This window comes from Gymnoscopelus braueri, assembly GCF_963280865.1.
Source record: "Gymnoscopelus braueri genome assembly, chromosome: 19".
Classification (NCBI taxonomy): domain Eukaryota; kingdom Metazoa; phylum Chordata; class Actinopteri; order Myctophiformes; family Myctophidae; genus Gymnoscopelus; species Gymnoscopelus braueri.
In genome coordinates, this window is record NC_137621.1 from 12,356,329 (window position 1) to 12,381,264 (window position 24,936).

A 24,936-nucleotide genomic window follows, 5' to 3' on the forward strand; every position below is an offset into this window, starting at 1 on the left:
GAGACCCCCTCCCCCCCCCCCCAGAAGCAAAGATTTTCACGATGAAAAAAATAAATAGCCGATCTAATAAGCTCATAGAGCTTGTATATCTGCTTTTTTTTAACCCATTGATACCTGGAACGCATCTGTGTCACTTTACATTTCTTTAGGCTATTCAAAAATAGCAGATATACAAGCTCATAGCGCGGCACCGAGTGCCGCGCTATGAACTTGTAGATCTGCTATTTTTGAAAAATCGAGGAGAAAAAAAAGGTTTTTTTTTCCAATTTTTTTTAGGATTTAGAAGACATTTCTAGAATCTTCTCAGGTCTTAAAGGGTTAATAGCCAAAGAAATCTAAAATGACAGATGCTTTCACGGATTGAATGGCTTTTCACATGTTGAGCAGGGGGATCTGCCACACCATGATGGTGGAGGCCGTGTCTTCGTGGCTCCGCGAAGACGGCTTGGTCTTCCTGTTGACGCGGCGGTGGCCCAGCCCGCCGGAGACCACCAGCAGAGAGCTGACGTAGGCCTTGTTGCCGGCCCCCCGGCGGCCCCGCTGGTGGTGGGCGGGGTCGTGGAGCAGGTCGTACAGGGCGCCGTCCTCGGGCCCGTGCTCCAGGGAGCCCTGGGACGACGGCACCCCCAGGGAGCCCCCGTCCCCGGACGACGAGACGGACTGGGAGTCCTGGAGGGCCATGGCGGTGCAGCCCGCCTCGCCCAGCCACACCGACACGCCCCGAGGAGGCGGAGCGACGGCGGCGGCGGCGGGGGTGGAGTCTCCCGCGTCCTCCGTCTCTGCTGTGGGGGGATTGGTCGAAGGAGCGGAGGAGGAGGAGGAGGAGGAGGAGGAGGAGGAGGAGGAGAGTCGGTTGCAAACGGCAGCGGCCATGGTGAGGAACCTGACGGGTCCGTTGTGAGCATGGAAGGACACCATACCCCGACCTACAAACGGTAATAAAAAGAAAACACCTTGATTTTTGGATCATCTTTATTTCCAACATGCAGGTAAAAATGAAAACGAACACGAAAACGAATGAATGCCATAATAAAAAAATAAAATAAAATAAACACTATTTGTATTTTTTATCATTGATCATACTTAGAACATGTTCAAAAAGGAGTAGGAAGACGTATAAACTTTTGGAAATAGTGTCCAAAAGATAAAAATTACAGACTTTGGCTCCGATTTTATTTGGTACGGTCGTCTAACCCATTAAAAACGGGAACGCATCTGTGTAACCACATTAACCATTTTATACTTTGGCTATTTTTTAAAAATCTTGAAAATTTGTGCAAATCTTTGAATATATACGTATATTTTTTAAAGCGAATAGTTTTTACTCAAATCTTTGCTTCTGGGGGGGTTAAATATATATATATTCAAAGATTTGCACAAATATCCATGATTTAAAAAGAAATTGCAGATCTACAAGCTCATAGCGCGCCACTCGGTGCCACGCTATGAGCTTGTATATCTGCTATTTTTGAATAGCTAAAGAAATCTAAAATGACACGGATGCGTTCCAGGTCTTAATGGATTAACATGCGGAGCAACACCTGGCTTGCATAATTGCAGTTGTATATATTATGGACTGAAGACTGTGGACCTGTGATCTCTGTGGCCTCAAGGATTGAACTTGCTAGAGAGATCATTCATTCATTCATTCATTCAGTTGTTGATCAGATTAGTAGTAATATAATATAAGTGTTTGTAACTTGCAGTATGTCAGTATGTATTAAAACAATTACATCATTTTAAGTGTTAAAGGAGTAGTTCACCCAAAAAAATACTTATTTTCTATCAATTAGCCTTGAATTCATGGATTTGTTTGGTTTTTGTCGCATTCCTGAGCCGATAATTTGATGAACAGCGGAGACGGAGACTCAATTGAGTCTCATACTGAGCAGCCACCCGGTCATCGAATTATTGGCTCAGGAATGCGACAAAAACAAAAAAAGATCGCCATAAACTCAAGGCTTCATGGGGTGTGTAATTGGGTGAACTACTCCTTTAACTCATTGACTAGTATACTCGTAGGCCTGTCCCCGACTAAGGATTTGTTTAGTCGACTCTAATTGGCGACTAATTGCCAATAGTCGACTGGCAGTCGACTAATAAAAAAAAAAAAAAAAAAAGAAAAAACTTTATTTTTATTTTTTATTTTTTTTGGGGCCAAAATACATTTTATTTCAAAGGGCCAAGTCTACACAGTTTGTTTTGTCTCCAGCAGAGTTTCTAGTGTCTCTATCTCTCTCTGGAAGAGGTTGCACATGAACTCTGCAGCCGCACTGAGGCGCTCCAACACAAACAATACCAATACAAAGACGAGGAATAAGAAGAATAAAGTGGAAGTTACGTGTGGTTGCAGGCGTAGACTTGGCTCTTAGTCGACTAGAGTCGACTAAGAGACACTTAGTCGACTCGGACCCCCCGCGACTAACCAGTCGACTAGTCGACTTAGTCGAGGTCAGGCCTATAATACTCGTCATTTGAATCCAAGGCTCACACCGCCATTGACCAGTCACTCGTCATGTGGTGTTTTCAGTGGTTTACGGTAGAGGGCGCTCTTTCCACAGCCTGTGAATGATCCCAGCATCGCCGAAGGAGAGTACAGCCAAAGATCACGTGATCACAACAAAATCAAGATGGTTTAGTTACCGTGTATAGAATTAATCAATTTTCTCTGCTTTCTGTTGCTTTTTGGCGAAAACAAGCTACATTCGACTGCCAATAACTATGGAACGGGTTATCGCGACGGCACAATTGTTTTTCTTCGATTCGACGAGACTCTACTACTGTACGTCTTTTAAAGCGATCGGCAGGGGTGAAAGTGGGCCGGCACGGTCCGGAACGGCGTTCCGGTAAAAGATTAGGTGCCGGAACGCCGTTCCGTTAAGAAAAATTCGAAGGTAGTTGTGAAAATCCCATATTAAATAACCTGCCACAGACCCATGGCCATGTTCAAGAAGAAAACATAATCTACTAACGTCAGATTAACATACACAATTATAAAATTTTCTAATAAAGTGCTTTTGAATTGTTCCACTGTGTGTTTGTGTCAGCTTAATCCGTGCTATTTTTACGGTGTTTATTTATTTTACGGAGCCGAGAGGAGAAGCGTCTCCTCTTCTCCAGCGAAACGAAACTGGGACTGGGATCAATTCACTTTGCAGCTTGGAGATCCGGTATAAAACGGATACGGAAACGGCCGTTGTCCGTGCCTATGTGTGTATGTGCAAATTACCGGATAAAGAAGGCGGGCTTTACGACGAATTAAATCCCACCAACGTTCAAAACATGTTTCTGGTTGGCTGACAGACTAGCATAGTTAGTTCTGATTGGTTCAACAGTATCAACACGTCTTTTCTGGAGAAAAAAGAAAAGAAAAGAAACGCGAGGGGAAATAAACACTGTTTTGCTGAAGAATGCAATTTTAAAAATAAATGAAGCACAATGCAACGAAAACTAACTGAGATGTTTAAGAGAAAAGAAGACAGAGTTGAAGAAGCTGACAATGTGGTTAAAAACAAAGTTTGTAGAACAACAACGCCCAGGTACAGTGGTGGGAAAAGTACTCAATTACTTAAGTAAAAGTATCAATACTGCAATGTATGTATGTAAAGCACTCTGTTAAAAGTTTGGAATTGAAAATTTACTTGAGTGAAAGTACAAAAGTATTGGTATCAAAATGTACTTAAAGTACCAAAAGTAAAACTACTAAAATGTTTGAAAATAGCAAATCTACAAGCTTGTGGAGCTTGTAGATCGGCTATTTTCAAATAGCCTAGGTATAAAATAGGGCTAAAGGGATTAATGTATGATTTATAATGTAATAATGTATATCTGAAAATTAACTAAAGTTTTCAAATAATTGTAGTGGAGTAAAAGTACAATATTTGCCTCTGAGATGTAGTGGAGTAAAGTAAAAGTATAGACAATTGGAAATACTCCAGTAAAGTAAAAGTACCTAAACATTTTACTAAAGTACAGTACTAAATCCGCCATATAACCACATTTTTTACATTAGTATAAACCCATTTTGTTTGAATATTTTATTAGGCAGAAATTGTTTTTTTGTGATAATAAATTGGTAAAATCAGGCAAAAATATGAATTAAATAACATAACCCTAACCTAACTCCTAATCCTAACCCTAAAACCAAAATAAAGAAACCAAAAACTGGAAAAAAAAACGAACCCAATCCGCCCAGAACCGCGAAAAAAACGGACCCAATCCGCCCAGCGTGTGTTTCACTCTCACCTGTGACCTTGGGGATCCCCTGCAGTCTGGGGACAGAGAGGCCCACCGTCACTCCCAGGTTGGTCCCAACCAGCAGCAGGCCGTGACACACCAGTAAACTGCTCACCGACACCCTCTGGTTCCCTGTGGTCAAAACAATGACACATAATTATTGTAAAATAGTTTTTTTTTAACCGACTAAGACCTGAGGCTGATTCTACAAAACGTCTTCTAAATCTAGTTTTCATGTCAGTGGTGCTCAAACTTTTTAATGTCAAAATGTACAGGAACCCACAGAAGCAAAGATTTTTAATTAAAATGTTATTAAAATAATACGTATGGGGGCAGTGACATTTCTAACACAAGCTGCACCAATCAGAGACGTCGCTGCTACACATTATAATGCGGGTAGTGAATTTTGATCGCAAGAATAAAACATATTTGGCTGGATTGGTAGCATGGCAATGATGGCATTATAGATTATAGCATCATTTTACAACCAGGACCCTTGCGGTAAGTCAACATAGGATTGTTACGACATTACAGCCGATAATACAGTTCTCTTTGGAGAAAAGTATGGTATTTTCTTCTTCTGATGAAAATGTGCAGCCTTATAAAGGCAGAAAAATCAAGAAAATATAACAAAAAACACACACACACACACATATACTAGGCCTGTCCCCGACTAAGGATTAGTATAGTCGAAGCTGATTGGCGACTAATTGCCAATAGTCGACTGGCTTTTTGGGATTTTTTTTTTTTTTTCATGATTCGACTGAGAGATCTCTTGATGAACAGCGGAGACTCAATTGAGTTTCATACTGACTAGCCTGAGAGACTAGACTGAGAGATCTCTCAGTCAAATCATGCAAAAAATATGTTATGCAATAGAAGAACATTCCATTTGGGCTGTAGGGGTGCTTAGTGTCTGATTTAACATATACAATTGTTTTCTCCCAATAAATCATGATGTATATCCTATATAAATATTTTTTTCTTTTTTTAATACTTTTTTTTATAATTCGACTAAGAGATTGCCAGTCGACTCAGACACCCCTCAACTAATTAGTCGACTATTCGACTACTAGAGGTCAGGCCTAATATATACAGTATACATACATACATGCATATACACACACACACACACACACACAATTGAAATACCCCCTTGGCGCCCAATAACGACCCCAACTTTGAAAACCAGCAGTTTAGGAATGTCTGTGTGCAACCAGTTCACTTTTCATTGTACCTGCAACATGTCATTGACTATAAAGCTGAACTGAATTTCACCTCAAGATAATAGGAGCAGAAATTTAAAGTCCTCCTAAAGAGCAAGATAAAAAAAACGTGGCCTATTATGTTCTACATGCACTCCCGCAGCTAAATGGCTTCAACGGTCAGGGAACGGACAGTTGGACCTCCTCACACACAGATGCATTGTGTGATCAAGTGCCTTCATCTGTGCTAGATTAGAACGGGTGCAGAGTGTAAACGGCTGGAGTCCAGCACCAGTGGTGTAAAGTAACTAAGTACATGTACTCAAGTATTGTACTTAAAGGGGTAGTTCACCCCCAAAATAACTTTTTTTCTATTGATTACTGACCATCTGGAGCCTTGAATTCATAGATATGTTTTTGTTTTTGTCACATTCCTAAGCCAATAATTTGATTATAATAAATGTGTCCCCATTGATTCCGGTAGGAGACACAAATGCATTTGTGTCTCCTACCGGAATCAATGGGGCTAAATTTATTATAATCAAATAATAAAGGAAGGAATGCGACAAAAACTAAAAAATATCCATGAATTCAAGGCTCCATGGGGTGAGTAATCAATAGAAAAAAAGTTATATGGGGGGTGAACTACCCCTTTAAGTTTTTTTTTTAAATGTATTTTTACTTTACTGGCGTATTTCCAATTTTCAGTACCTTTACTTCCACTCCACTACATCTCAGAGGCAAATATTGTACTTTTACTCGACTGCAATTATTTGAAAACTTTAGTTACTTTGTAGATTTTGATTATCATTACAAAACCACTTCAGCCCTATATAGATTTCGGCCATTTGAAAATAGCCGATCTACAAGCTCACAATATGCGTCGCATTGTGAGCTTGCAGATCTGCGATTTTCAAACGTTTTTTTATGCATTTTATAGATTTGAAAACTTTGTGAAATGGGACATTCTGCATAATGAGTACTTTCTACTTTTGGTACTTTAAGTACATTTTGATACCAATACTTTTGTACTTTTACTCAAGCACATTTTGAATTAAGTAAAAAATAAATTGAGTACTTTTTCCATCACTGTCCAGCACACACACACACACCGCCGTGGGAGAGGAGCCGTTTAACGGCCACTCGTCTCCAAGGCAACTTAAACAGGGAGCTGACCATAATAGCGGCCCTTTTCAAATAATGTGTCATTCATCACATGAGAAGCAACCATTACAGTGCGCTCGCTCTGACTCAAACAAACAAACACAAAAGTGTGGTGCAATAGGAGGAGTGAAGCGTAATGCAGTGATTAGAGCAAGCAGCTCTCATGGCCTCTTATTCACAATACTGTCCTTTTTCTCTCCTGGTTTGCACTTTGGACTTCGCTCTGGTTAAGAGCGTCTGTCTGCTAAATGCCTTCATTGTAAATTGTCAGAAGTGCCACTTTGTCCTGTAAACCAGTGGCTCTGAAACGTTTTCATGACAAAAGGAGTCTCAAATTAAGATGTTATTTTGCTGCGGACCACCATGTGAAAATATTGTGTGCCAGGGACCAGTGGTGGCTTATCCAACGGGCTTGAGGTGCTGAAGCACAGGGCACCAACATTTTTGGGTTTCTTCCTGTCAGCTGAAATCTTTTGAGTCAAAAGTGCCAATCAGAAAACAGTGATTTTCTGATGTCCCAGAAACATACCTGAAATTAAATTTCTATATATTTTTTTGTTTGTTTTCTGACTCAATTACACCCCAAAAACTTTGAACATTCAGTGGATTTTCTGTGGTTTTTCTATAATTAGGCTAAAAGTGCTGTGATTTGCCCGTGGACTTTGATGTCACAGTTCATTAATCCCGCCCCCTCTACTCCACCCCTCCCCTACCCTTCTCCTTGGGGGGGGGGGGGGGGGGGCGTGATGATTGTCAGGCAAGATCCCTCAACAGCAACACCCACTGACAAGGCTTCAGAACACAGAGAGAAAAAAAACATGGCTCACTGGAGTGGATTTTTCTGTTAAAACCTTTTAATACACGTTTGAAGGACCATGATAAAGACTTTTAATGTTTTGGTTATGATGCTATATTAACACATTTTACTGGGGACCCCCTGGAACTCCCTCAAGGACCTCTGGGGCTCCCTGGACCACCACTTTGAGAACCACTGCTGTAAACGCAACGATTGTTTAACTACCGGTATTATTATAGCCGCACCTTTAAATCGGTGATGGCAATAAATCCAAGCCTGGTGTTTAGTGACTTATTATGTGGAACTTGGAACACGGTTCCAGTGCCCTCCCCTGCAGCATTAGCATCGCCATGGCAACACACCACTCAGACATCTGTGAGGAAGGATGCATTTGATGATCACCACAAGTTTGCAACAGATCACCCTCCAGAAGGCAGGGCGCTCATGAATCACTGCACAGGGAGGCACTTCCTCTGTGTAATCCCCTAGAGCACTACACACACACACACACACACACACACGTTTGTATTACTATACTCGTGAGGACATCAACATTTTTGGACACCGGGATTAACGCAAAATAAAATCTCACAACTGAAAAAAAATTGTTCTAATCTGCCATTTGTGAAACAGCGTGACAAGAGCCCCAAATCCAAATGAACTGAAATCAGTAGTGGCGATTAATCCATGAGGACAGCGATTTTATGAATGACATTTTTACAATATTTTACCATTTTCCACCCCAACCCTAAAGCCAAAAATAGCATGGCCTGACCTCTAATCCTAACCTCAACCTGAATCTGTTCCCAATCGTAGACCCAAATCTGACCCATTAAATCCGGGAACACATCTGTGTCACTTTAGAAAAATCTTGAAAATGTGTGCAAATCTTTGAATATATATACATACATTTTTAACTCTAATCTTTGCTTCTGGGGGTCCCTGGAACAACATATTTTGAGATGGGGGTCGGCGGAGAAATACATATAATTGTGGTGGTCCTTGTCTTGACATGAAAAGTTTGAGAACCACTGATATATAGAAAATCACATTCTTTAAAAAAAAAATGATTTAGAAGACATTTGTAGAATCTCCAGAAGCAAAGATTTGAGTTACAAATGTTAAAGATTTGCACAAGTTTTCACGTTTTTTTTTTTTTTGCAGATCTACAAGCTCATAGCGTGGCACTCGGTGCCACGCTATGAGCTTGTAAATCTACACACACACACACAGTCAGTCAGTCAGTAGACTGCAGGCCCCAGATCAGCGCTCAACATGTGTGTGTAATGAAGGCCCTGGGTTGGACCGCTGGTTGGGGGCCTTGCTCAACTTCCTCCTTTCATAATATTTGGAGTTCCCCACCCAGAGGGTGAACTAAAATAAACCCGGAGAGAACGTCAACACGGCCCGGCTCTCTGGCCCTCGTCCCAGACCAGAGGACCACTTTGATCTGCACTTAAGAGTCCTGACAACCACCATATCAGCCGTTTTTACACACACACACACACACACACACACACACACACACACACGCACCTCATGTCAGCACAATGTGAGCAGTTATGGATCCCTGTGTGTTTAATTCGTCTCTCTGTAAACCCCTCCGTCTCTGTAAATCTACATTATAATCTCTAATGCTTCCAACTACAGATTAGATTAAATCGCAGCTGGACTGGTCTGCTTTCTGTAATGACTTGTCGACGACTTAAACCCCAATACATATCGTCGCTGTCGGGCAGAAACCTCCTATCTCCGTATTCAAACCTTTTTAGTTTTTTCATAAATGAAAAACGCCCTACGTGATCAGACTACAGCGTCACACAAAAGCGTAAAAAGTAGCAGATTCACAAGCTCCAAACGCGGCGTGAAGTGACACGTTTCGAGCTTGTAGATCTGCTACTTTTGCTATATATTTTTTTGAATCCTGAAAAGTAACAGTTTTGGACATATGAGGTTTCCACCCGACAGAGACAATATACTTACCGGTAGTTACAAAACAGTATTATGTCTATTATCATCATCTTGTGTATACTGTAGGGTCGCGATATCGCAATAACAAAATTGTCTCAATGTTATCGTGGGCCTGTGACGGCATCTACCACAGGTATTCTGGCCAATTTATTGTTTTGTTTGAACAGCAGCGGAGTAATGAGAGTGAAACAGCATGCCGACTCTCTCGCGGATCCTTTGGTTATTTAGCTAAACGTCTGACCCCGTTGTTGTTGGCTGAGCAACAGCATAGCAACTTGCCGTTTAGCTTAGCAGCTAACTTATCTTTAGTCAAACGGTGCTGTCAGCTCTGTACCAATAACTAAGACTGAAGTGGCACAAAGCCTCAAACAAGCAGAGTGCATCTCATTAAGCAGACAGACCATAGCATCCCCTACTCTGAGCATGTCATAATAAGTGAACATTTGTAACACAATACATTTTACTTATTTAACATATTGCGATAAATATTGTATAGTGGACTTATCGTAAGCTACTTTATTCTACTTTCAGAACTTCGTTTGCAAAGTGGTTAAAAAATGACATAGGCTATAAATACAATACATAGATACACAGGTCAAAAAAAAAAAAAATCACTACATAACATAAAACTATTAGCCCTATTACAGTAATTAAGAGTATAGTATATAGTAGAGCAACCCATGTTACTATGTTAAAAGTAAAACCTATGCATGTGATATTATTGTATCGTGAGTTTTTGGTATCATTACATCCCTAATATATACTGTGTATAGCTGTCAGCACAATCTTTGCACTGCTTGTGCTTGTATGCGTGAGTGACAAACCCTCTTGATTCTTGATCGGGGTCCCCCAGGGGTCTATCGTAGCCCCCCCCCCCCCACACCCTTTTCCCCCTGTACACCAAATAACGCTTCTACAAGCACTTCTGCGACACTCTGCGAGCTTGCCTTGTAGATCTGCCATTTTCACAGAATATTCGCTTATTATGATATAGCCCATAACATCAGGGATACTATAGGGTTCAAGTGATTAAGGGACTCCACTGGTCTGGTCCACTATATGCAGGGGTGTGTTCCAGGACACTGTATGTATGACATTTGGAGTTCTGGACTGGAGGGGTGTTTACTTCCCCCTCCCGTCATGTTTGTCCACATCAGATCACACATGGCTGCTTATTCAGGTCACCGCCGAGCAGACAAAGGCTGACAGCGTAGACTAGAGAACCCCGCCCCCCCAATTCCACCACCACCCCCCGCCCACCCCATCCTCTGTGGAACATCAGTACAGTATAGCACCAGACAGAGAGAGAGTGGCGTTGTCATCATAATCTACACTATCTACATACACAGTATCTGTTTCTCAAACAGTGGGTCGGGACCCATGTTGGGGTCGCGGATCAATTTTTATGGGTCACGAGTAAATCGTTAAATAAATTTGTTTATACTGGAATTGTCTTTAATTATTATTTCAAAAGTAAAACAAAAAAACGTTTTCAGACATTTTAAAGAAATTTAAAACCTTTTCCAAGAGAATTTCATGTATTAAAAAAAGAAAAGAAATTCTATGAATAAAAAAAGGGAGACATAACATTTCAGTTCAATGTAACTAACAGTATACGTTTAGTTATTATTTATCTGTGTCGCAATGGAAACTCACTTTTCAAGGTACTTTTTTTTTTACATATATTTTTTTTATGATTAATGTTATTAGCATTAAAATCTTGTGTTTTGTGTAGTCTTTTGTCTATTATTTGGGGGGCCACTTGCAATATTCTCCCGGCCCACAGGTTGAGAACCACTGTTCTAGTGTACACTGTACATTTTATTTCCAATCTATTAAAACCCACGCAATGATTAGCTGATAGATTGTAGTTTTTGGCAAGCGACACACAAATTGTGCAACGGTGTATAAATTGGGCTTTAGTCTAGCTGTATCCATCAGGAGATGTGCATGTTTCTGGGTGAGGTGCTCCTCTGTGTGATCAAGGGGATTTCAAATGATCCAACAACACGCTCCAACACGAGGAGATAATCTCCAAGTATTCAAGACACGGTGAACGCCCTGCCCGGTCCTTTCCTCTGTGCCGATATCATTTACTACATCAACCCCCCACCCCCCGTCCCCTCCATCTCAATGTGCGTTTAGGTTCCGTATTACTTTACAATACGCCTGCGGAACAATGTGGACTTCTCCAAAGAAAGCGAGGATGAAGGACCCAAGGTCCACACCCCAACAGATCAAATAGCGGTGTTGTGTCTCCCCATCCTTGTAGCTCGTTGAGTCAACACATTACTTTGGCTAGCCTATATCGTCAGACAAATCACATTTTCGGGCCTATACAGATCCGAGTCAGATTGGTTTTGATAAAATCTGAACAGCAAATAATCACATGGAAACTGATTTGTGCGGATCAGATTTGAACCACATTCCTTGGTTGTTTGAAACGGATTTCTAAAGATGTGTCTTTGTCTGGCCACTCGAACACTGATGCCCGATTCATATTTCGTCAAAGATGGTGTTTCTAAAATAGCCGATCAGCTTGTAGATCGGCTATTTTCGCCCATGTCTGAATACACAAATCCGAATCTGATCAGTTGCAAATAACAGTGTGGACAGTCATTCCTAAAGATCACATTTGCCTGCAGTCTGAACCAAAGCCTTGGACTCATTTTCGCCTAAGTAAACAAAGCATTTGATGGAGTTAGATAACATTCCGTCACTCTTTCCAGTTGACATATCGATTACATCTCGTGGGCCCAGACACTTTTAATTGGCAATTCCCTTCAACGTCACAGTTTTTGCAGCTGACAGCACATTCTCGGCGCAGCTGCCATAGCTGGTTGAAGCTCCGCTGCATCTGGCACATTCTAGCACAAAGTGCAGATCACAACAACACGCCAAAGACAGAACGTACACCACAGCGATAAAGATATCCCCTATGAAGAGAAAGTGCAGCTTAACCCATTCAAACCGGGAACGCATCTGTCATTTTTAGATTTCTTTGGCTATTCAAAAATAGCAGATCTATAAGCTTGAGCTCGTAGATCTGCTAATTTTTTTTTTATCGTGAAAATGTGTGCAAATCTTTGAATATATATATTTTTTAAAGCGAACATTTGTAACTCAAATCTTTGCTTCTGGGGGGGTCCCTGGAACAAAATATTTGACAAATGTTCACTTTAAAAAATAATAATAATAATAATTATTATATATATATATTTTCAAAGATTTGCACAAATGTTCACAATTTTTCAAAAATAGCAGATATACAAGCTCATAGCGCGGCACCGAGTGCCGCGCTATGAGCTTGTATATCTGCTATTTTCGAATAGCCAAAGAAATCTGAAAATGACACAGATGCGTTCCCGGTTCGAATGGGTTAATGCTCCGAACAAATCACAACAGTTCCGCCCAGACTGTGGTTGAGTTGAGGCAACAAGGCAGGTTGTTGAAGTGTTGAATGTTGAGGGAGCTGGTTTTGCCTGGAAAACGTTAAAAGCTGTAATAGTTGTGGACTTCCTTTGCCACATAACAGACTGCCCCGATACTCTGGTACTGTCGTTTGCCCCGTTACTGTTATCAGAGGAAGTGAGCTCTTAGTGGCGAAGGGGCTTTCATGTGTGTGGTGGTCTAGGTCTCTCCCAGAACCAACTTCCCCCTGTGGTTTGCATGGATCGTATTAGTTAATACAGGCAGTGGAGCACTTTTTATCATTCACATCTGGCTGAGAGAGACCTCCCACTGCCGACTCTAAACACTGGCTTTTTAGAGAGAGGGACTTTCCACCGAGGTCAAGAGAAATGTACAAACTAAACGCATGCACTGGTTCTCCTCCTTAGTCCTTTTTAACTAGCAACCATAAGGCCATTTCTGAGACAAGTCTTTGCTCCAATACTGCCCCGTATAGCAAATTAAAACACTGTTAGAAAGCAATACCAACATACAATGGGAGCTCGTAGTTTGATCTGATATCTCTGAGCACATAAGGTCATCTTTTACTTACTGATGTGATGACCCAATGCTATTATAATAGTACTGTCTGTAATAGTGAATAGCTTCACAGCAATGCCAGCTGAAGTTAAAAAACACCCCCTTGAGATCATGTTACATAAGATCTGATGTTCATCCGAGTAATTAATGTGTTCTTTTCTTTCTTAACACATTGAATGCCAAAAACGGTCCGGACCGTTTTTGAGGGTCCAAACGAGAAGTGCCGAAAACGGTCCGGACCGTTTTTGACCCAATTGTATTTTTATACATGTGGGCGCTAAAACGAAACTTTGACATCACCCAAGGAGTTTCTGAGAAGAAGAGGCTGGATCTGGCTCCATGTAAAAAATCCTTCCGGTCGGCGTTTTCAATGTTATCTCCTTGATTAAAAGCTTAATATCTCCATTTCTTTTTAATGTGGTGGAAACGAGCCGTTTTCGATCGGCGATCACGCTGCAATGGAGGGTCGCGTTGGAAATATTATTGTTCCAGGCGTTAGTCGGGACCCTCCGCCGTCTCGCACGCACGCTTTGTTTACATGCACTTCCTCGTCGGGGCTTCTCACAGCACGAAATGTATAACGCAAGTGGATGGAAGAAATGCTGGCACTCAACGTATAATATTTTAATAAACCTCTGGCACCCAATGTGTTAACATCACTCAGTGAGTGACTCGGATGATAAAAATGCAACTCTAGTTTTTTTCCAACATTACACAACTCCAAATCACACTCAGTCTGTTCCACCCTAGACAAACAACACACTACAAGCAAATACACACACTTCATATATCAGCATCAGGATATCCCTGCTAATGAAGTGCTGTACACATGACAGAATGACTGCAGACAAGTCATTAATTGCTGACCGCTCGTGGGCGGGCGACACACACACACACACACACACTGCATTTTTACACTCCGAGTTAAAGTTAAGACTCAGTATTTTGCAGTGTGTATCTCATCACCACTTCAGATTTCAAGGGATCAGTCAAGTCTGACATAACAGAGCTAACCGTAACCCACAGGCTAACCGTTCGCTGTGAGTGTGACTGTCACAGACTATTTAACATTTCATGATGGTGTAACAAACCACCATTAAAGCCAAACCAAAGCATACATGAACACATCTGTGTTTTCATGACACAACACAAACTGAATGATAGAAGGCAGCAGTAGTCAAAACCGCCAGGCAGGGTTTGCTACCCAGGGCTTTCACATTTTGGAAGTCAATCATAGCCAATCGGAGTGGAATATGAAAAATCTGCCTGATACATCTTGATCACATCATTCCAGAGATAATAGGAGTTTTGGACAAAATCTGTAGGAGTAGCAAACAGTGTTTTGAGGAAAACGCAATATGGAGTTGCATCATGATTGGGGGGGAGGGGGGGGGGGTTGATTTTACATTATAGACCAAAACGCGAAGCGACCTGTTATAGCGCCACCGTGAGGCCAATTAGAAAAATGTGGGTTGGCGGTTCGTCCTTGGCCTAGTGGGAATGAGCGTTTTTTTTTTTTTGCAAAACAGGCCACTCCAGCAAACTTTGGAAGCCAACCGTAGCCAATGTCTTGATCACATGATCACAATTTTGGACAACATCTGTAGTCATAGTAGCAAAAAGTGTGTTTCAAGAGTTATAGGTGAAAATGTGAATCGGCCTGTTATAGAGCTAGCCACCATGAGGCCGATTTGACAAATTTGGGCAGTTTACAGACGGACGGACGGACAAAGGAATGGAGAACATATCTAGCCTCCAGCCGCCCTCCCTGTCGGAGATAAATATAGATTCATGCAAACACAATACAATCTGACCCCTAAAAAAAAAAACTCCCATCATCCCATGGGGCTTTGTGTCCGTCTGTCAGGCCTAGAGCAGAGCGCTGTCCTCTGTGTCTGTCTATTAAGCCCAGAGCAGAGCTCTGTGTCTGTCTATTAAGGGTCTGAGGTTGATGTAAGAGCAAATAACATGTTCCATCCCAGCTGACCGCAGATGTCCATGCTGAGACAACAGTCATTTAGTCGTTCATCTGACTGAACACCCAAACAACACCACAACCACCAAAAGACTTTACAAATCGATGGCTCACGTCAATGGAAGGAGTCCACAGACAATACTAATCAATACACTTCAAAGTGCTATGCAGGCAGAAGTCAGTGAATGCAGATGGCTGCATGCTGATAATAATCAACAAATGATTTCCTTTCAAGACTTTGAGAAACACTTTTGTTTTGCTGTTTGGCCTGGTATCTGTCCCTTTGACCTCTGGCTGATTAGACCCGTCTCTAAAGTATTTATAACCAGTGATAAGAATCTACTGTACATCTGTTTGGCACAATGTCCTTCATCAGAGTTGACCCTCCATCACCATTAAGAAAGAGAGAGAAACAGACAGACAGACAGTTCCCCATTTCTTTCATCATTCCATGCCTCTCAAAGGACCAGATATCCTTTGCTAATGTTTTGTATTCTCCGTTCCATGGCAACTCAATAGATACAAGACACGAAATGAGACGTTCCAGTGTCAGTTATTTGAGTTGTTTGAAAGAGGGTGACACACATGACCAAGCTGCCATAACAAACACACGCTGGATGAGAGCACCTAGAGCTTGATGTCACCTAATTATAGACAGGCACTGCGTTAGGACGGGGCACTTTGAAGACATGAGGTCATTGGTTCAGAGTGGAGGGGCTCTACGTGGATAAAGAGTCAAAGCTACAGTAGGACTCTGTAGTGTTGATTTCGTCGACTAAAACTATGACGAAATTCTTTCGTCGACTACCTTTTTTCACTGACAAAACAAAATAACAACGAGACTAAAACTATGACTAAATATACTGACAATTTCGTCAACAAATAAAAACTTGACTAAAATGTCAGTGAGAGACTAGTGGAGAAGAGATCCAGTAGAACTAAGACAAGTTATTTTATGCTTGGTTGCGCTCGGGTGTTACGCTCTGAAAATAGCAGATCTACAAGCTCACAACGCGTCGCGCTGCGACGCGTTGTGAGCTTGTAGATCGGCTATTTTCAGCATGCAACCAAGTGTAAAATCAGCCATTACGACGCCATCAAGGCACCGCCAAAATACATTTTAGTCGACTAAATCAACTGTAGTTTTAGTCGACTATAATCTTATGATATTTAGTCGACTAAAACTAGACTAAAACTAAAACATTTCAGATGACTAAAATATGACTAAAACTAAATGGAATTTCATTCAAAAGACTGACTAAAACTAAATCAAGATTTGCTGTCAAAATCAACACTGGGACTCTGTTCCCTATCTAACCGTCAGGTCCTCGTGGGGGTTCAGCCTGTCGGCCATACGGATTACATTACCGAATGACACTGAAGGGACACGTAGCGAAAACAGTGGTGGTTTACAGATGGTTGGACCAGATCACCTTTGGCCGAACACTCGCACTCCATCGAACACAACTGCCCATGTTTGTAGTTGGAAAGCTGGGACTCCTACAGGTTGGCGCCTGTTCAGGTGGGTGCAAAACTATGGAGGAATACACTTCCTGGGTATCGGAGGAGCCACGAGCTCGTCTACACCCTCCCACGTGACCAACTGTAGGGGTTAGCACTAGTGTTCATATTTCAGTCAATTGAAATGTTTTACTGTTAGTCTAGACGACTAAATCTACAGTTGATTTAGTCGACTAAAATGTATTTTGGCGGGCCTTGATGGCGTCATAATGCCTTATTTTACACTTGGTTGCATGCTGAAAATATCCGATCTACAAGCTCACCACGCGTCGCACTGCAACGCGTTGCTATTTTCAGAGCGCAACCAAACATAAAATTACTTGTCTTTTAGTTCTACTGGATCTCTTCTCAAAGACAAAAAAAGTTGCTGTAGATCTCACCTCTTCTACTGTCATTTCCTTCTTTATACCGTAGAATAGTTTGGTTTTCTTGTCAACTATGTTTTATCTTGGCGATCTGCATTTGTCATTTAACAACAGTATCGTTGTGGTGACAGGGGTGGGGGGGGTGTGAAGTCTTACCGCCCAGGATGTTGTGGACCGGCGTGGCGATGTTGATGTCCTGCAGGTGCTCCAGGGTCTCCGTGTGGAAGAGACGCAGCGTGGACCCTGAGCTGAAGGCGATCCAGATGCCCACACCGGCAACCACCATCAGAGACACCACCATGCCCTCCTCCTGGTGCGCCTCCAGCTGTCTCTGCAGGAACAGCACAACATGCATACATCAAATTCAATCTCTTCATGCACACAGAACGTTTACTTATTGACTATAATACTTCATTGACCGGAGTCTCACAGGGGTCTATACTTGGTCCCCTTGTTCCCTCCCCACCCCTCCCCGACACCAAACATCAGGGTTTATGTGCTTAAAGCGAGGTCTGAGCAAACGGCCCTGCAGATACCGCTTCTGTGTCTTCTGTATGTAAAGACAGGTTCATCTCAACACTCATGTTGCTAGGAGACCAGCCAAAAATCCTCCTCGGACACATCTGCTGGGCTGTTGGGTTGGTTCGTATAATCTTGTGCGTGTGCAGAACCTTTCATGAGGGAACCAACCAGTGGTGGACGAAGTACTCGACCCCAGTACTTGAGTAAAGGTACAGATACTCCTGGTCAAATTTGCTCCACTATAAGTAAAAGTAGCTCATTCAAAATGTTACTCAAGTAAGAGTACAAAAGTCATCGCTTTAAGATAAGTAACTCTCTGAAACCACCTGCACTGCATGCACTGATGTGCTTGCTTAGAACACTACGTTATACAAAGCCTGCAGAAACACCTATAAAAAGCTTTTTGGAGGTGTGCTCTATAGAGGCTGTGATTCTAATTTGGGGTTGATTGGATGTTGTGTTCATGATATGTTTAGTTTTTTGGATAAGAAATAGGTCACAGCCTACTCACAAATGTATGAATCCAATTACAATCAAACAGTATGGAGTATCAGAACCCTGTTCGATGCTCATTGTCACATGACTCACGACACCGTTTCTACCTAATTTGGTATTTAAAAAAAGAAACTGATATCTGATGCAAAGTGTTTGTGAAGGGCTGTAGGGGTGGAACATGTCCTGAAGGTCAGGAGGTGACGTGACCTTGACTGCCTTGTAGGTCGTCACCAGTGTTTTGAACTGGATGAGGCGTCCTTGAGTAAGGCAATTTTACTCCTATACAGCCATACAAGATGTAACAATACAGAAACCTTGAACTAGTATGATTACTAGATTAACCTCATGTATATTTCTTTTGCATACTAAGTGTAAAAGAAGGGGGTCGAGTGCCACCCATGCAGTAGCCATGCTCGATGCTGCTTCGATAACCTCTCTTCACTGAAAATAGCCGATCTACAAGCTCACAACACATCACTTCTGCTAAGGATTGAGTCAGACATTTTCAACATGCGAGGATGTCGCACGACTAAGTATACGTCCAGCTTAACCACCCCAGAGCTGCCTTCCCCTTGGATCTGGTCCTATTTTAGCAGCATTTCTCAGTAATATGGCAATGGATTAACTAAGGACCTGTGTCAGTGTCACCTCTGCCGTAATCAGTGTCACCCCTAGCCTTGATGACCTTGCACGATTATGCAAAGGCTAAAACGTAACTTAGACAGCATGTTATGTAGACAGATGCCAGGTCATTGTTGACCTGGCATCCTATAGTGTGTATAGTTTCAATGTAGGCTGATGATAGGTTCTTGGTTTACGTATGTATTAGTTATTATTAGATTATTGGTTTACTGTTGCATTTACTATTTTTATGCATTTGATGTATTATGATGTATTATTATTATGTATTATCTTGTGTCCTTGCTTACTGTAAGTCGCTCTGGATTAAGCGTCTTCTAAATGCATAAACTGGCAAAGTGGTGACAAATATTTAGCTCAAATAACGTCATAAACAGTGTTGGCCAAGTTACTTTAAAAAAGTAACAATAGTTGAAGTTATAGTTACTAGTTAGGCTACTCAAAAGGTAACTATAGTTAGTTACTTTAAAAATAATTAAAAAAAACAGCCAACCTAAAAGTACTCAGTACTTTACAGCCTTACTAGAAATGCACAATGTACTTCAGTAAAAGTAATGAGTAAAAGTAATAAGTATCAAAACAATACTCAAGTAAAGTACAGATTCTCAGAATCTGTACTTAAGTACAGTACTCAAGTACATTTACTCCATTACTGTCCACCACTGGAACCAACTCAACGAAAGCTCAGATTTCCAGTGTCATCATCACTCCCATCTCAGGTGTTAATAGATCTCGCGAGCACTCGAAAGATGATGATGATAATCTTGTGGTCGTCTCTGTTGGGTGGAAACCTCATATGTCCAAAACTGTTACTTTTCAGGATTCCAATAAAAAAATAGCAAAAGTAGCAGATCTACAAGCTCAAAACGCGCCGCTTCGCGCCGCGTTTCGACCTTGTAGATCTACTACTTTTGATGCTTTTGTGTGACGCTGTAGTTAGTATGATAGGGCCTTAATTTTTGAAAAAACTGGTCGACAGCAACAAAATGGTAACGTCTGCATTTGGAGATCTGCATTGTAGTGTGCCTTTATCCAAAGCACACTACAATCACCCATTTACACACCGACGTGTTATTATCGTCATCAGTTTAAAACAGCCTATATAAACAGTAACTTGGGTGATCTTCTACGTGCATACTGTATATATGACTGATTATAGGTTAGTGAGTACCACACACACACCAGGCGTGTAAAGTAACTAAGTACATTTACTCAAGTACTGTACTTAACACATTGGCTGCTAAAAACGCAGATCTGCGTTCTATTTTTAATAAATACGTTGGCTGCCAAGAACGCAGATCTGCGTTCTATTTTTTTCGTTTTTTTTTTTTAATTTGACCCAAAGACCAAGGAGATATGATTGTTCGAAGATTTAGACTCCTATCCACTTCCTTGTTAACTTAAAACTTAAAAATTCTGTATCTCGGCTCCTGAGTACTTTTTTTTTCAATGAAAAATCTCTGGCAGGCTACAGCTAAAAATCTGAAATAATTCTGGCAGTCAATGTGTTAAGTACAATTTTGAGGTATTTTTTACTTTGCTGGAGTATGTCCAATTTTCAGCACTTTTACTTCTACTCCACTACATCTCAGAGGCAAATATTATACTTTTACTCCACTATAACTATTTGAAAACTTTAATTACTAGTTACTTTGGAGATTTTGATTATTATTACAAAACATACATTAACCACTTCAGGCCTATATACAGTACATTTTGGCCATTTCAAAATAGCCGATCTACAAGCTCACAAGATCTGCATTGTGAGCTTGTAGATCTGACATTTTATACATTTGAAAATGTGTGAAATGGGACATTCTGCACAATGAGTACTTTCTACTTTTGGCACCTTAAGTGCATTTTGATACCAATACTTTTGTACTTTTACATTTTGAATTCCGGACTTTTACTTGCAACAGAGTACTTCTACATTGCAGTATTGATACTTTTACTTAGTAAACAATGTCAGTACTTTTCCCACCTAACACACACACACACAAAGAGTTTTGTGACAGTTTCTCCTAGCCCACCACTGGCTCATCTATCATCTATGACTGTCCATTCAATGGCCGTTATAATGTATCTGGGGACCGGTTTGGTGCTTTGCCCACAAAAACAGTGAGTGACACCAACACAATAGTTATAGCCTGGTTCAAGATGTAACCGTGTTGTCGGCCAGAGGCAACAAGGAAGATGTTTATTCAGGGATGGTTTGAATAGCAACTCGACACAATGAAGACTATCTGGTGTCGTCCAGACTGGAGTTATACCGGGAAACTGCCTGGCCTTCATTTACTGCCATTTGATAAGCTTTGATTTCGTACTCCTGATTTAAGTCGTGCAGACTGAGCACACACACACACACACATCAGGACAACCTGTTGTGTCCACAGGCTGTTTGTTTGCACTGGACGCGTCTGATGTGTGGATGTGGATTTCAGAGAGCTGTGTGCTCCACTGTGAGCTCCATGTGTTGGCATAGATCCACTGTTTTAACAGTGAGGTGAGGTTGTATTTAATCCTTTAAAAGTAGGTGGGGTTGTGTTTAATCCTTTGAAAGTGGGTGGGGTTGTATGTTTAATCCTTTAACAGTTATATTTGGCCAAGGAGGGTTCATTCAGAAGTGTCTGAAAGGAGCACTTACAGTACAAGGCCTGAGTTCTGCTCTCTTTCTTTGGTTATTTTATTCACCGTTGACCATTTTCAAATATCTATCCATAACCCCATGTTAGCTTTCTCATAATATTTAGGCATTTAGCAGATGCTCTTATCCAGAGCAATTTACAAAGTGCAAAGTTTCTCTCTCTTCCTCTCTCACAGAACCTCACTCCGTTTCATCACTCGTTCATCAACCAGGGCCCATAGTAAACCACTGTGGGTGAGAGGGAGGGGGAGGGGGAGAGAGAGAGAGAGGGAGAGAGAGAGAACACAACACAGAGAGAGAGAGAGCGCCAGGTGGTCTATAATGAGCTAAATTAGTCTAACCAGATTAGGCGGTAGCGGCGAGTCAGAGGAGGGTGCGTTTAGGGTGTGTTTCCATTTTTAGACCCATGCAGGGCAGGTCGTTGTCATTCCCGTTCAGGCTGAACAGACACCAGCACGACTGCAGAGAGACATCATAGCGTGATGGAGACCTTCTAATGCTATTAAGTGGCCCATCATGACAGCCTGAAACAGCAGCTGATTAGTGGAGCAGGAGGTCAAAACAGTGTTGAACACAACCTCACATGGAGTGCAGTAACTAGTGACCATGTCACGTTCCATGAACATTACTACCACCAATTACCATTACATGCCAAGGAATAAGGACCCTAAATTGATATAAATTTGGTCACCGTCCACCCATCTGAAAATGGTTTGTGCCAGGGACCCCCAGAAGCAAAGATTTTAGTTAAAAATGTTCGCTTTATAAAATATATATATATATATATATATATATATATATATATATATATATATATATATATATATATATATATATATATATATATATATATATATTCAAAGATATGCACACATTTTCAAGATCTTTAAAAAATAGCAGATCTACAAGCTCATGGCAGGGCAGTGCCGCGCTATGAGCTTATAGATCTGCTATTTTTGAATAGCCAAAGCTATGTGGTTAAAATGAATGTGTGGTACCCCCCCAAGGACGACCGCCGGGTTGAGAACCACTGGTTTAAATGAAAAAACATTTAAAAAAAACTTTTAACTTTTGAAAATGTTTGCCTATAATGACAAAACCAAAATAGTGTTGAAAGTGGTTGAAAATCGGACACATTGGCTGCATAACTGCAAATACCGAAAAAAGTCAGCCTGATACTGTATATCTGCCAAGCTGATAAATCAGTCGGGCTCTAAATATGTGTGTTAATTTCTCCTAATATTCCACTCTGTTAGAACGATGAAAACCTTCTACTACATCATTGTGTGTTATTATACGATGCAGGTCTTTATCAACACCGTCATACATAATGGCTTCTACAGACAACTATATAAATAAACACCGCTACTCCCACACCTCTGGAACAAGTGAAGAGGAAATGCCAACAGGATGTACACAGGATAATCTTAGTTACAGTAAAAACTCAAATAAACTGTTCAGTGGGTCATAAAACGTGATACAGTAGAGCTGTGTGTCTCATGGCATCCGTATGAGGAAACAAATACCTGCCCCCCCAAGAGTTTTCCCCGACAGGGATTCAACCAAATGCTTTCTGCAGATGAGCTCCGGTATCGTATCGGATGTTCACATTTTCCCACAAACCTCGGAAGGAAGATAAGTGTTGCTTATCTTTATTATATTGTCTTTCAATCACTCCACCCCCTGGCTATATCACCCTCCATTTACAGACTAAGTGTTATGTGTGATATTTACCTTGTAATTGTACTTTCCCAGCAAGATTTTACTTGAAAATAGCCGATCTACAAGCTCGCGAATGCGACGCGTTGTGAGCTTGTAGATCTGCTATTTTCAAATAGCTGATAGCTGTATATGTTAAAGTGCTCATGTGGCCCATAGTCGCTTCTTTTGGCCTGGTTTTCCTAGACCTGGTTGCTTGTTTCTCACAGAATCTGGCAACACTGGGTGTAGTCATTCCCATGTGTCATTATACTGTGTATATATTGATCGGCTTAACGTCTGTGAATAGCCGTTTACATTGTACACCATTATGTCAAATGCATAGAACATGAGTCTTCTTGTAATAAAGGTGTTTGTGGTCGTTTGTTTACACAGACAATCTGGGTCAGATACACAGATAGCATTAAAAGGCCCCTGCACACCAAGCTGACTTACAGTGGATGACCAACTGCCACTACAGTGGATGATCAGATCGGGTGACGTCTCATGTTTAAAAGTTGCTCCAAACACAACACATGCGCCTACGTGAGAGGAAATAACTTCATACCACACTTGGAGAATACATGAATGAATAACGTTGTACCCGTTTTCCACCAAACTTTGAGTGTAAACATGGAAAACGCAGCAGAAAATAAGACTCCTATCCCACTGCCAGTATACAATGACTTTCTGTTTTTGTTTCTGGTGTGTCACATTCGACCCAGATCATTGAAGGGCCGAAAGGCCCCGGGGAGAGGGGCTGTCCCCCTATTTTTGAGAAGAAAACATTTTAACTTTCGAAGATAATCGCAGATATCACGGTCTGTGTCAACTACTTCAAGTTAGTCTATCTACTTCCTGTAAGTGGATTAAAAAAATAAAACTAGTGTTGACTAATCATTATAAGTTGCTCTTATTTTGAAATCCGGCCCGTCTTAGAGAAAAAACGATTTGTTTAAACTAAGGCACCATGACGGAAACGAAAGCAAACTAGAACGGATGAATAATGGATTAAACACGATATTTAAGTTATGAAAACCATGTACTTGTGACTTAAACGTGGACACTTTAGAGCTTTCTCTTTGAACCTCTGCAGCAGTTAGGCGAGTCATCATTTATGTCATTAATTGTGTTAATTATGTCGCGGTGAAGAAAAGACATCCGATTCTGCACACAGCAGGAAGAAAAAAAGTTTGTCTACTGTTCAATAACGTTTTCTAATATAGCAAAATCGGACACCTCCAGTTCTAAATTGTCCTCTGCGCCCTTGCTACTGATGATAGGTTCTTGGTTTACCTATGATCCTAGATAACCATTACTATGCATTTGATGTATTACCTCGTGTTTACTGTAAATTGTTCTGGATTAAGAGCGTCTGCTAAATGCCTACATTGTAAGCGTGTGTGTGTGTGTGTGTGTGTGTGTGTGTGTGTGTGTGTGTGTGTGTGGTGAAGACAGGCTTGCGTACCTCCACAAAGTGCATGTGCGTGTTGATGATGAAGACTTGTCCACCCGAGGAGGCCCAGACGTGTTCCTCCACAGCCAGCAGGGCTTTGACAGGCAGCACCCCCAGCTTCAGCACCTTGGGGCTGTCGGAGCTCCACGAGCCATCTGAACCACAGCAGAGATGACAACACGTCAGTACTGTGCTATCTGCGGCAGGAAAATAAACTCAAATTCAAATGTTATAAATAGAGATATCACCCGGGGCATTC

At 41.4% G+C, this 24,936-nt stretch overlaps 1 protein-coding gene across 2 annotated transcripts in view; it reads right to left on the reverse strand.

Moving 5' to 3' along the window:
- Positions 1 to 364: 364 nt before the first annotated feature.
- The window catches only part of arhgef10 (Rho guanine nucleotide exchange factor (GEF) 10), a 235,584-nt gene continuing 211,012 nt past the window's right edge, over positions 365 to 24,936 (reverse strand). For both annotated transcript variants that reach the window (XM_080413203.1, XM_080413202.1), the window contains 4 exons: positions 24,690 to 24,832; positions 17,380 to 17,554; positions 4,246 to 4,368; positions 365 to 926 (listed from right to left, as the gene is read on the reverse strand). In XM_080413203.1, coding sequence (XP_080269329.1) covers positions 373 to 926; positions 4,246 to 4,368; positions 17,380 to 17,554; positions 24,690 to 24,832 — 995 coding nt within the window. In that variant the 3' untranslated portion in view covers positions 365 to 372. The remainder of the gene's footprint in view (positions 927 to 4,245; positions 4,369 to 17,379; positions 17,555 to 24,689; positions 24,833 to 24,936) is intronic.